Consider the following 11,918-nt stretch of genomic DNA (forward strand, 5'->3'; position numbering starts at 1 on the left):
ATTTTTCATCTCAAATTTGGTTGCTAATTGTTTTTGAAGCTAAGCGATTTCCTTTGTATCATCCCTTGTGATGATCATATCATCGACATATATAATTAAAGTTGTAACCTTACCTTGTCGATGCTTCAGAAACAGTGTATGATCTAAATTACTTTGGCAGAAGCCATACTTCTTCATTGCTTGACTAAACCGCCCAAACCATGCTCGAGGTGATTGTTTCAGTCCATATAGTACACGCTGCAATTTGCACACAACTTTAGTTTTTGAAGATGCAATGTAGCCTGGAGGAGTATCCATGTAGACTTCATCTTCAAGGTCACCATGGATAAATGTGTTCTTTACATCAAACTGATGCAATGGCCAATCCAGGTTGGCTGTGAGAGATAGCAGAACCCTGACTGTATTTAACTTAGCTACCGGTGAAAAGGTTTCTTGATAATCTACACCATATGTCTGAGTGTACCCTTTTGCAACTAGCCTCGCCTTGTATCGTTCTATAGATCCGTTTGCCTTGTGTTTAACAGAGAAGACCCACCTACACCCGACTGTCTTCTTCCCTTGGGGTAGTGGGACCAAGGTCCATGTTTGATTCTTTAGTAGTGCCCCCATTTCTTCCTCTATTGCTTTAGTCCACTTAGGATCCATTAATGCTTCCTGAACTGTAGTGGGAATTTGACATGCGGAAAGCTCATGTGAAAATGTCTTAAGAGGCTCAAGTAACTTTTCATTGGAAATATAGTTGGCAATTGGATACCTCGACCTTCTTTCCTCAATGTCCGGAGAATATCTATTTGGTGGCTTGCCCCGACTATGCCTGAAAGGTAAGTTATACACAGCGGAAATATCTATGTTATTTATAACTGAGGGTGTGCTGATATTACTTACTTCAGGAATATTCTCAGGAAATGGACTTGTAGGTACTGATAGACGGGGGGATTCTAGTTCTTCTCCTGATGTTGTAAGCTTAGTTTCGGGATGGCCTGAAGATGTATCTATTGATTCCTCACCAATTATTGGTGTGTCATTTTGATCTTCAAGCCATTCAAAGGTTAGCCACTTCAATTATTCATCTGGTGTCTCCCCCGGAAGAGAAGAAGTGGATGCCGAGGAAGGGTAGAATGGTGTGGACTCCAGAAAGGTGACATCCATAGTCACATAAGTATGCTGAGTAGTAGATTCATAGAATCGATAGCCTTTTTGATGTGTAGCATAGCCGAAGAATAGGCACCGAAGAGCACATGGGTCAAGTTTTGTACGTTGGTTCTTAGGAAGGTGTACATACGCCACACATCCAAATATGCGAGGAGGGAGCATTAGGGCTGTATGTAAAGAGACCAAGGCTGATAAGGACTGTAATGGGGTTTGAAAATTTAAGATTTTGGAAGGAAGACGATTAATCAAATGGATAGCAGTGGTAACGGCATCGGGCCAATGTCGTGTGGGGACATGAGCGCCGAGGAGGAGAGCCCGGGCAGTCTCAAGAATATGTCGATTTTTTCGTTCAACTACCCCATTTTGTTGTGGGGTTTGGGGACATGAGGTCTCGTGTATAAGGTCATGTTGTTGAAAATAAGACTGAAAGTGACGATTAACATACTCTCCACCATTGTCAGAGCGGAGAATCCGGATCTGAGCAGAAAATTGGGTCTGAATCATAACATGGAATGATTGAAAGGTCGTAAATACTTCATCCTTATGTTTCAGCAAATATAGCCAGGTCATACGGGTGCAGTCATCAACAAATATCATAGACCAACGTACACTAGATACAATAGATAAAGGATATGGTCCCCATACATCAGAATGAATTAAAGCAAAAGGGGTATCACTTTTATTCATGCTTAACGGATAAGTAGCCCTATGACTTTTGGCTAAAATACAAGTATCACATTTAAAATCAGGAGTTTCTACATTGGAAAATAACTCATGAAACAAATGCTTTAGATACCTGAATGACGGATGTCCCAAACGACGATGCCATAGCCAAATCTGTCGAGTCTTGGAACCAAGCGAAGAAGACACGTGATGTGCTCGACCCAAACTGAAATCTTCCATGTAGTACAACCCCCCCTTCTTAGTACCACGCCCAATTATCTCCTTGGTGAGAATATCCTGAATAAGACAAAAATCGAAAAACATTAGCACCACACAATTTAGTTCTGTAGTAATTTGACTAACATATAATAATTTGTGAGACAAAGTGGGAACAAGTAAGGTATTGGATAAATGAAGAAGGGGTGATAGGGTCACAGATCCAGCCCCTATGACCGGTCCATTGGCATTCACAATTCTAGTTCACCTTGGAGATGAGTGGTGAGAGAGATCTGTGGGGTCAAAAGTCATATGGTCTGTGGCCCCAGAGTCGAGAAGCCAATCACCATGGTCAGCATCGTGGTGATGACTAAGCAGGGCGTGACAGAGATTACCTTGATCCATAAGAGAGAAGTCCTGTTGGGAGGGGACGGTGGGTGGGATTAGAGAGAGATAAGGTTCGACTGTCGCTACAACAGCCTTGCCCATGCCTTCAATCGTACTAGTAGTATCCCATTTTTTTTTAGCTTGGAGTTCATGCCACCAATTAGGGTATCCATGCAATTGAAAACAATTTTCACGTGTGTGCTTCGTATTGCCACAATGAGAGCATTTAAGATTGTCAGATGAGGAGCGGGTTTTAGCGGCTGATTTCCCAATATGCTGGGAAGCTGACCCAAGCTTGAGACCTCTTGAAGCAAGCACTGCTTCTGGAGGTGGGTCATGGTCATTGGCATTCATTACTGCTTGGCGAAAGGGCCTTCTTGCGGACATGAGCATAAGCTTGTTCCACGGTGGGAAACGGGTGCAGCTGCAACACATCGCTGCGAATATTGTCCAGCTTGTCATCAAGACCATCCAAGAATGCATAAACTCTATCTTCTTGGAGGAGATTATTATATCTTTGAATATCGGCAGGGCACTCCATTGGATTTGGACGTCGAAAGTCGATCTCACTCCAGAGGCCTTGCAAGCCGGTGTAGTATTTTTCCAAGGAGCCACCTGCTTGGCGGAGTAGTGAGACACGGCGCTGGAGATCATAGACTTGGGAGGTATCACTTCCATCAAAATAGGTGGTGGCAGCAAAGTCCCATACTGGTTTGGCTATGGGAAAACGAATGAAATTGCCAATTAGTGCTGGATCCATAGAGTTGATCAGCCAACCTTTGACAAGAGCATTGTCAGTGTGCCATTTTTGGAAGAACGGATCAGTCGGAGATGGGGGAATTAGTTCGCCATTGATATATCCCAACTTGTCTTTGCCGGAGATGTACATCTCGACAACTTGGGACCATAAGGCATAGTTGGAACCATCCAACTTGATGCCAATCGGTAGAGCTGTAGGTTCAGAAATCATGGTTGTAACCTGAGTTTTGGACAGAGCTTCGGCCATCTTGGTGGTGAATGCTTCAAAGAAAAGCATATTATGATCAGTGGGAGATTCATCCGTCTAGGTTGGGGTTTCGGTGGATGCCATAGGAGAAGGTAGTGGGGGGAAGGAGGCTAGAAGCTAGTGATGGATGTGAATAGAGAACCAGATCGTGAGTTGCTCTGATACCATGTCAGTTTTTTTTATTGTATTCTCCATATTAATTTTTATTTACAGAGATATTGTATACATATATAGAGAGTCTTTCTATGCTATTTTTCGCTACAAATATTTTAGGGCTAGAATCATGGCTATTCCTATAATCTCTCTAATTCCTATAATCTTTCTGATTTGTTTCTTAATTTACACCTCACACCAATGTTTCTTAGTTTACAACTCATGCCAACAATTTACATAGGAATTAGCGTGGCATTAATAAAAGTTGGTGTGGCAATAGCGGCTCTCATTTCTATATGACCCCTATATTCTACATTCAGTTCGTTTTTAAATAGATCCCTTGGGATGAACTTTGGTAAAGTATGCTTAAAAGAACTTGATAGATCCTTTTTTTTTTTTTTTCTGAGAATGTTTAATGTCATGAAGCTAGGAAGCCAATATTTGGATTTTTCTTACATGTTTCAACATAAGCAAACAATTTTCCATTCATGTTGTATCCTGCCCCAAATTTTGGATATAAGACTTTGATGATGATGGGTTCATGTTGTGGTTTAAAATATTTTATAGAAAAAATAATTTTTTCTCTTCGAATTATCAGAAAGAAAAAGTTATTTCCTACAGTCAACAGGTCATCTTCCATACAATTAAACAAAATTAAAAATTAGTCCAAGCTAGTACCAAAGACCAAAGCTTTACATTATGTGAGACATTGAAGTGGAAGAGGTAAGCATCCATTTATTGTAGTTGAAACATAAGTCTACAGTTTGCAATCAAAACAATGAATCAAAAACAAATCTGTCAGTATGATAACCAATCTCAATTTCTAAGTAAGTTATTACAAATAAACAGTTTCTAAGTTTGAAATTCTGAAAAGAGAAACTATCAATGTAATTGTAATTTACTTAAAGAGGAAATTGTTTGGTGCTAGAATGTAAGAACATAGAGGAACTGAGGCTAGGTAAGAGAAGAGATGTGAGACATTTTCATTTATCTAATTAGAAGTGTAGACACCCCAATTTGAATGGGCCCCCACTCGAAAGGATCCAAAAATATCAATTTCCAATAAAACTTGCCAATGGGCCTAAAAAGCCCAATTCGTCAACACGTGACATTTTTTTATCGATTTGAAATTCCTAAGACCCCTAAAAAAGATTAATAAATATAGAATGAGACTTGGGACACTCCCATCTTCCTCACCTTTCACCGCTCCACTCTCAAAATGGAATCATTCTAAGCTCCCTTGAGACCAACGAACCCTCAACTCATCAAAAATCATTTCTCACCTTATCCAACCTAACTTAAATTTAATTTCATATTACCCAAATCCTAAAAGCCACCAACCATCAAGCCCCATCCCAAAATAAACCCTACCCAATCTCAAATAACATACAACCTTCTAAAAACCTAAGCCCAATACATCAAAGCGCACAAATCATAATCCATATTAAATCCACATCTACACCCATAATCTTAACCCACAAACCATTATCCATATCAACCAATCACCTTTTTGATCACCAAATGGGACACATGTCATCACCCCAATTCACCTCCCTCATCTAACTACTACTACCCCCATCACCTTTCTCTAACAAACCATCCACTCACATTACCTCTCTCTAAAAATCACTTCAACCTATACCCTTCCCTAACCTATCCACATTATCATCTCTATAAAAATCATTTACCCCCATCTCAACCCATACCCTTCTCTAACCTATCCTCATCATCACTTACAAATTCATCTCCACAAACCAAACCCACACCCCTCTTTTCCAATCAAACACTCCTCTCTAATCAACTCATCTAATCACCTCACCTCCCCATGCATTTTTGGCACATGTCATCATCCCCTTAACCCTTCCAAAATTCAATCAACTAACCCCGTACCCAACCCATTCTCCTAATTTAAACACCACTCCCTTTTAACCTACCTAACACTCAATCAACAAACCACTCTCTTACACTCCTATTCTCCTAAACCAAATACCCATCATCTCACCTCATCAAACACTCCACCCAAATGGATTGGGTAGGATCCAAATCATTTGGATCAAAACACTACTTATTTACCCTCATTACACAACTACCCTCATCTCAACTCTAAATTTCATACCCCTAACTTTCAAATACCATGCCATTATCTACTTTTTTACTTATTCACCCAACTATACCCCTAAAATAACCTCCAAACACCTATAAATACCTCCCTCACCTTCCAAAATGGTACCAAGTTTCACACTAAAAAATCTTCCCTCAACTCTCTTCTATTTCATTCTCATAATCTACATTAATCAAAGAGAAAATACTCTCATATCTCACTAAGCAACTCAAAGAAGAAGAAAAATGAGAGAAAATGGAGAAGACATTAAAGCTTCAAGGTGGGTCAAAGGAATACATACTCCCCCTTCTCTCTACCCTCTTCATATCCCTCTTCTACTATCTCCCTTCACTTCTTTAATTTTTATTTTTAGAAAGACTTAAGTTGTAATGCTTCCCCTCCACTATCTCTGGTAGATCGAACTTTGGTTCGGTTGAAAATATAGGGGTTGTAACCATTTTCAAAATAAAATCTTCTTAACCCATCAAATCGTTTCGTGGTAACTGGTGTTCAGGTTCTTATCAACTCATGAGAATGGACCCATAACCATAGCCAATATTTTTCAAAAACACACGTAGTTCCTAAGGCAAAAGGGTTTATAAGGATCATCTCCCTCCATGAGATGATCCTATAATCAAGCCAAAAATAAATCCCTACTTAAGGTACAAATTATCGACACGTGGCATTTTATTTTATTTATCAAAATTACCTTTTTTTATATATATATATATTTTTTATTACTGATTTTGCATATAGTTTGAAACGTTTGTTGTCCCTAGTAAACAAGATAATTTCATCCCATTATTTGGTAACATGCGACACTCACCTCCAACACTTTATGGAATCATCTTTTCGATTTCAGAATGAAAATGCATTGATTTACTTAGGAAAAACTAAAGTAAAATGTTTTATTTATTTTAAAATATTATGAAATTTTTTCCAATAATATTGAGTTTTCAATTAAATTACAACATTTTCCATTCTTTAACATTTCAATTTTCAAATTTTTTTTTTTTTTTACAAATTTAAACTAAGAATGGGGCTACAGTCTTTTGTTGCATTTATCTTTTAATTTTTCTAGTGTTCATGTTTTAGTTGCTACACTTGAAGCTAATAATATTCTTTTCTTTTCCGGTATTGATGATGTTCTCTTCAAGTGTTGGTGCAAGTGGTTCTCAATAGGTATGGTTGAAAACATAGATCTGACATGCAGTGTTCAGTTGTAACCTTAGTTTTATAATTTGTTGAGTTGATTTAAAAATTTGCCTAGTCAACTCAACCAATTACTTAGATTTCAAGGTGACTCAGACTCGCTAAGTCATCAATTTGACTCGATTTGCATTGGAGTTTATGCTCCTAAAAATATGATATTAAATATATATTATTGAGGTTGGATCATTAAAGGATATTTCATTAATGAAATTATATTTTTCTTTTCCCAAAATCATATTTGGAAAAGGAAATTTAAAATTTTATAAATTTAAAATGGATCAGAAAATTTGTTGATTCACTTAGATTGGTGGTTGGAAAATTGGTTATGTGAAAAAATCAAGGGTTCTTGAAAATATTATGGTTTTATTTGAATCGGACTGACTTCATTAAGTCCGCCCATTTTTTCAAATCAGACGAGTTGAGTTTTTGGGTCAACTCTAACCTGACTTACCTCTCTCAACCCATAACTTGAACTTGACTTTTTCCACTCACAGCCCGAACCAAACTTAATCCACAACCTACAAACTTACTTGATTTGACCCATCATACTTCCCCATGGGTGAATCATGCAAGTCGAAAAACTTATGTCCAAAATCAATGGACTAAATCCGTTGATTATTTTTTGACAGCTCTTACTCAAGAAATTTAGTGCCTTCGTTTGGTCGAATTTGTTCCATTTTGAAGTAGGGGCCACAATTGTTATGATTTTGGTAATTGTTACTTATGAATTCTACAGGTTGTCATCTAAAGGGATCTTCAAGAAGAACAAGTTGACGGATCTGCAAAACATGGTAGCAAAACATGATAGGCAACATGAGGAAAGGATTACTGATCTATTAAAGGAGATGCATATGTAGAGGGAAATCCAAAGTGAGGTGCAGGAGCAAATAACTCAGTTCTTCCGCAACAAGTTTCCTGATAAACCAATTTGAATCATTGTTTGATTTAACTACTGGTAGACACATGGGCCTAAGGTTGGCAATGCATAGGAGGAAGTCGGTCGATTTATTGACTATGATGATTAATTTGGTGGATGCTATGAAGTCTGATTTTTGTTGATTTGGTAGTTTAATTTTGTATAAACAGTTGTGGGCTTCTATTGAACTATCATATGTGGAACTATGCCATTAAAATCCATATTTATCGAAAGAAAAATGTTTATATATACCTTTATAATGTCTGAATATGATTTTCAGTTTTGAATTCTCCTTCCAAATATCTTACTTAGATGTAGCAGGGTTAGCCATTACTTGCCAGTGGAAGTTCAGCTGAGACCTTCATTACAGAGTACCAGACAATAGACAAAACCAAGATAAACCTTGTACCAAATCTCCAATGGCTTCTCTGGTCACCTTTTAGACCGAGACATCTTGATCAAGACTAGTTTTGAATCATGATTCTGAAAATCTTTTAAGCTCAAAATTTGCCTTGAGAGGCACCTTAGATTAGCTAAGATCTATTTTTTTTACTTTCTTCTTGTAAATTTTTTATATTTTTTATTTTGTATGCCACTTTTGCCATATCAGATCAACATTCATCCATTATTCGAATTTCTTGTATTTCAAGACATGGATATGGCAGAGGAGAAGTTAGAATTATCAAAGATACCAACTTTCTGTCATAGCAGTGAAACTATTCCACTTCTAGATACAGAGGTCTTCAACGTCCTTGTATGTTTAGTGAGGGAGGCTGAAATTAGCTCAAGAAAGGGTGGTAAGCATAGTTTGATGGGTCAAACAAATCTACACTTAAATAAAGGGTTGTCCATGATATCAGACAGGTACAAGTTGCTTAACACCATGAAACCATGCTAACATTTATATGTTGCATTAATGATTTCTGATTTGGACCTGATTTAACAATTAATTGCTTTGTTAAATAACCATTTTCTCAGCTTGGGCTAAAACATGGATGGTGCCAAGAAGTGCATTGTCCATTTAAGTATTGATCACTGACAATCTCATCTCAAGGAAGAAAATTGTAGACTATCATGCGCAAAAGGAGTGGGGAACTTGTAGATCAATTACTCCATTTCATTGTAGTGAGAGTGGTGTGTTATTCCTTCTTTTAGCCGGAAGTGGAGGAGGCTGACTGTTATTTGCATCACTTATTGGCACAGTATTTGGTAAAGAGAAGTTGTCATCCTTGTTATCTTTTTCTCCACGAATCAGAGTAGGTTCAGATTTATATAATGATATGCTGCCATTGTATATACTGTTTTGGACGTGTAGAATAGACTTATTGTCTGAATCAGTGTCTCCCGAAGCATCTTCATCTGAAAACATGCCATAGTGGACAGAATTATTTCATTAAACACATCAAAGTAGTATAATACTCACAGATAACAAAAACTGAAATACTGCACATTAACCTAACTCGAACCTAGCAGTAATGAATACGAAGAGCAGATATAGATGGTTAGATATTTTAGGACCCACCATTCTTGGGTTATAGGAGAACATCTCCTGAACCATAATGGCATACAAGATTGACATGAAAACCACAACAGAAATGACCACCACGAGAAGCATTCCGACCCTCCTTCGGCCAGCAAATTTACAGATCTGATGAAGAATTTTTTCCTTCTCTCTTGAACCAGACAGGAGCATCTTCGAAGGCTTTCGCACAATAACAGGACTTGTCTGAATTGGCAACAACACAACACTGTTCTGCTGATGTTGTTGTAATGATCCATAACTCGATGTACGTTGACCCAATGACCCTCCAGTCATTTTCCCTCCAAACCCGATTTCCCTTTCATCACCCTTTTCCCTCTGAATAAACTCTCATTCAAAAGCTCGGATTTTTACACAACTAATAAATCCAATTTACCAGCACAGACACCAAATTACACCTTGAAATCAGACCCAATTCTCTATTTTGCTAAATCTACACAATCCAAATAAGCCTTATCTCATACTGCATTTTATGCCCACCATCAAATCTCAACTCCCCTATTCTTCTTCAATCAGAATTCGACCCTTAGAGATACACATCCGCCATGAATCTCACCATCAGTTTAAGGTTTTGTTCTTCTTTAGTCGATCTTTGGTTTTGTTAAAATTTTCATTAAGGCATGCAATCAGAGTATTGTCTTATTTATGATATTAATACTAAAAAAATGCCTAAGTTGTCTAATGAGTAGTCATTCTCTGGTTTCATTCAGAATGTCATACCGTATATGGCACAAGAATATGGATTTGAATATGAGCTCATCACCTACAAGTCGCCTACATGGCTGCATAAGCAGAAAGAAAAGCAACAGGTTATCTGGGCATATAAAGTCCTGTTTCTTGATGTTATTTTCCTGCTTTCCTTAGAAAAGGTGACTTAGTTCTGCATAAACTGATTATGTGATATTTGCTCTTTTCCTCTATCAGTTTGCATTATCTAAGATGCGATTTTCTAATACTTTTTGTCTCGTTGCAGGTTATATTTGTTGATGTTGGTCAGATTGTTAAGTCAGACATGGGAGAACTCTATGACATGGATATTAAAGGAAGACCTCTTGCATATACACCTTTTTGCAACAACAATAAAGATATGGATGGCTATCGATTTTTGAGCCAAGTAAATAGTGTTTTATTTTGATATATATTTTTTAAATATCAAAGAAAAGAATGTTCTCTTTACCGAATTTCCGTGCTTTCGTTGTTTCTTTAAAACAGGGTTTTTGGAAAGTCATTTGCGAGGAAAACCATATAATATAAGGTAGGGTATAGCATGTACCATTGTATTTTTGGGTTGGGCTTCTTCGTAAGAAGAATTTCAAATCTTATATAGGTGGTATGCTTCTTGCAGTGCTTTGTATGTGGTCGATTTGGTGAAATTCCGACAAACTGCGGCGGAGGACAATCTAAGAGTTTTCTATGAGACTCTCAGCAAGGACCCAAACAATTTATCTAATCTTGATCAGGCAATTAGCTGTTCTCATAGATCATGATTGACTTTAGTGAATTATTACCTCATTGTCTTCAATCTCCCGATTTACAGTGGTTACAATTTACAGGAACTCTAATTTTTCTTTGAGTTTCTAGTGAATTAATGTAGATAAGAATTGTTAAATCATTCAATTCTCAGTGAAGGAGTGCAGTGTTTTCTAGTTAGTTTTGAGCTACCTTGTAAGTTTTGTAGAGAGGGAGAGGGAGGGAGGCTAAACTAGGGAAATGACTTTCAAATGAACCAACCTTATTTTTCTTTGGTTTATTTGGAGCATATAAAAGATTTATTTTGATTCCGACAAATTCTCAACTTAATTCTATTATCCTGCTGAAATAAAGGTGGTGAAATTCACTCTCTTGATGAGCTTATATACGTACACATTAAATGAACAGAATATCTGGAACAGCTCAAACTGTTTGTGGAATCCCAAATTTAAAAGGAATTGAATGACCAGGAGATTGACTCAGATTCTTTGCTCATCATTAGTTTTTCTGGATCCCTTAACACTCCCTCTTCCATGGATCGAGGCTTGTGTTTGGAATTAGTTGGTATTTTCACTATAAGATCTAGCCATTACTACCCCAATCCTTGTGTTTGGGAATCAAGATTCCCTCTAAGGTAGCCTTTTTTGGCGGACTGCTAAGAGAAACTGAGTTTCTCTTCTCTTCTCCCCACTTCTCTCAACCCAAACAAAGTGTTGTTTTAGGGATTTGTTTTTTGAGGGCATAATTTTAGATGGAATCTAAGCATAAATATAATGGGTGGCTTTTGATGTGAGATGACATCATGTACCTCCTTAGTCATCCCCTCTTTCATGCTTTATTTCTTTCTCAAATTCCGTTTATGTTCTTTATACAGACATTCAAATTGTTGAAAGTTGCTTTTCATATTTTCAGGATCTTCCCAACTATGCCCAGCACACAGTACCAATATTTTCCCTCCCTCAAGAATGGCTCTGGTGTGAGTCATGGTGTGGAAACGCCACAAAATCCAAGGCGAAGACCATTGATCTCTGTAACAACCCCATGACTAAGGAGCCCAAACTTCAGGTAATTGTTTTTTTATTTTTTAACTTAGAAAATCCAT

At 37.5% G+C, this 11,918-nt stretch overlaps 3 protein-coding genes across 15 annotated transcripts in view; 2 read left to right on the plus strand and 1 right to left on the minus strand.

Annotated features, from left to right (window-relative positions):
- LOC147410104 (putative disease resistance protein RGA3) overlaps positions 1-11,918 on the plus strand; it is a 44,393-nt gene that overhangs the window by 6,544 nt on the left and 25,931 nt on the right. The gene's annotated exons all lie outside the window — the stretch shown is intronic.
- Positions 2,759-3,424, minus strand: LOC147410106 (uncharacterized). Its single transcript, XM_086432056.1, has one exon. The coding sequence runs from the start codon at positions 3,422-3,424 to the stop codon at positions 2,759-2,761; it is 666 nt and encodes a 221-aa protein (XP_086288182.1).
- Positions 7,814-11,918, plus strand: part of LOC147410107 (UDP-glucose:glycoprotein glucosyltransferase-like) — a 100,914-nt gene continuing 96,809 nt past the window's right edge. For 6 of the 13 annotated variants that reach the window (XM_086432311.1, XM_086432312.1, XM_086432313.1 and 3 more), the window contains exons 1-5: positions 7,814-9,914; positions 10,057-10,215; positions 10,320-10,460; positions 10,692-10,806; positions 11,729-11,881. In XM_086432311.1, coding sequence (XP_086288437.1) covers positions 9,819-9,914; positions 10,057-10,215; positions 10,320-10,460; positions 10,692-10,763 — 468 coding nt within the window. In that variant the 5' untranslated portion in view covers positions 7,814-9,818 and the 3' untranslated portion in view covers positions 10,764-10,806; positions 11,729-11,881. Of the gene's footprint in view, positions 9,915-10,056; positions 10,216-10,319; positions 10,461-10,558; positions 10,602-10,691; positions 10,807-11,728; positions 11,882-11,918 lie in introns of all 13 variants that reach the window. The other 7 variants (XM_086432318.1, XM_086432315.1, XM_086432319.1 and 4 more) reach the window with 7 other exon arrangements.

This window comes from Akebia trifoliata, chromosome 2, assembly GCF_017979445.1.
Source record: "Akebia trifoliata isolate Shusen 1 chromosome 2, ASM1797944v1, whole genome shotgun sequence".
Taxonomy (NCBI): domain Eukaryota; kingdom Viridiplantae; phylum Streptophyta; class Magnoliopsida; order Ranunculales; family Lardizabalaceae; genus Akebia; species Akebia trifoliata.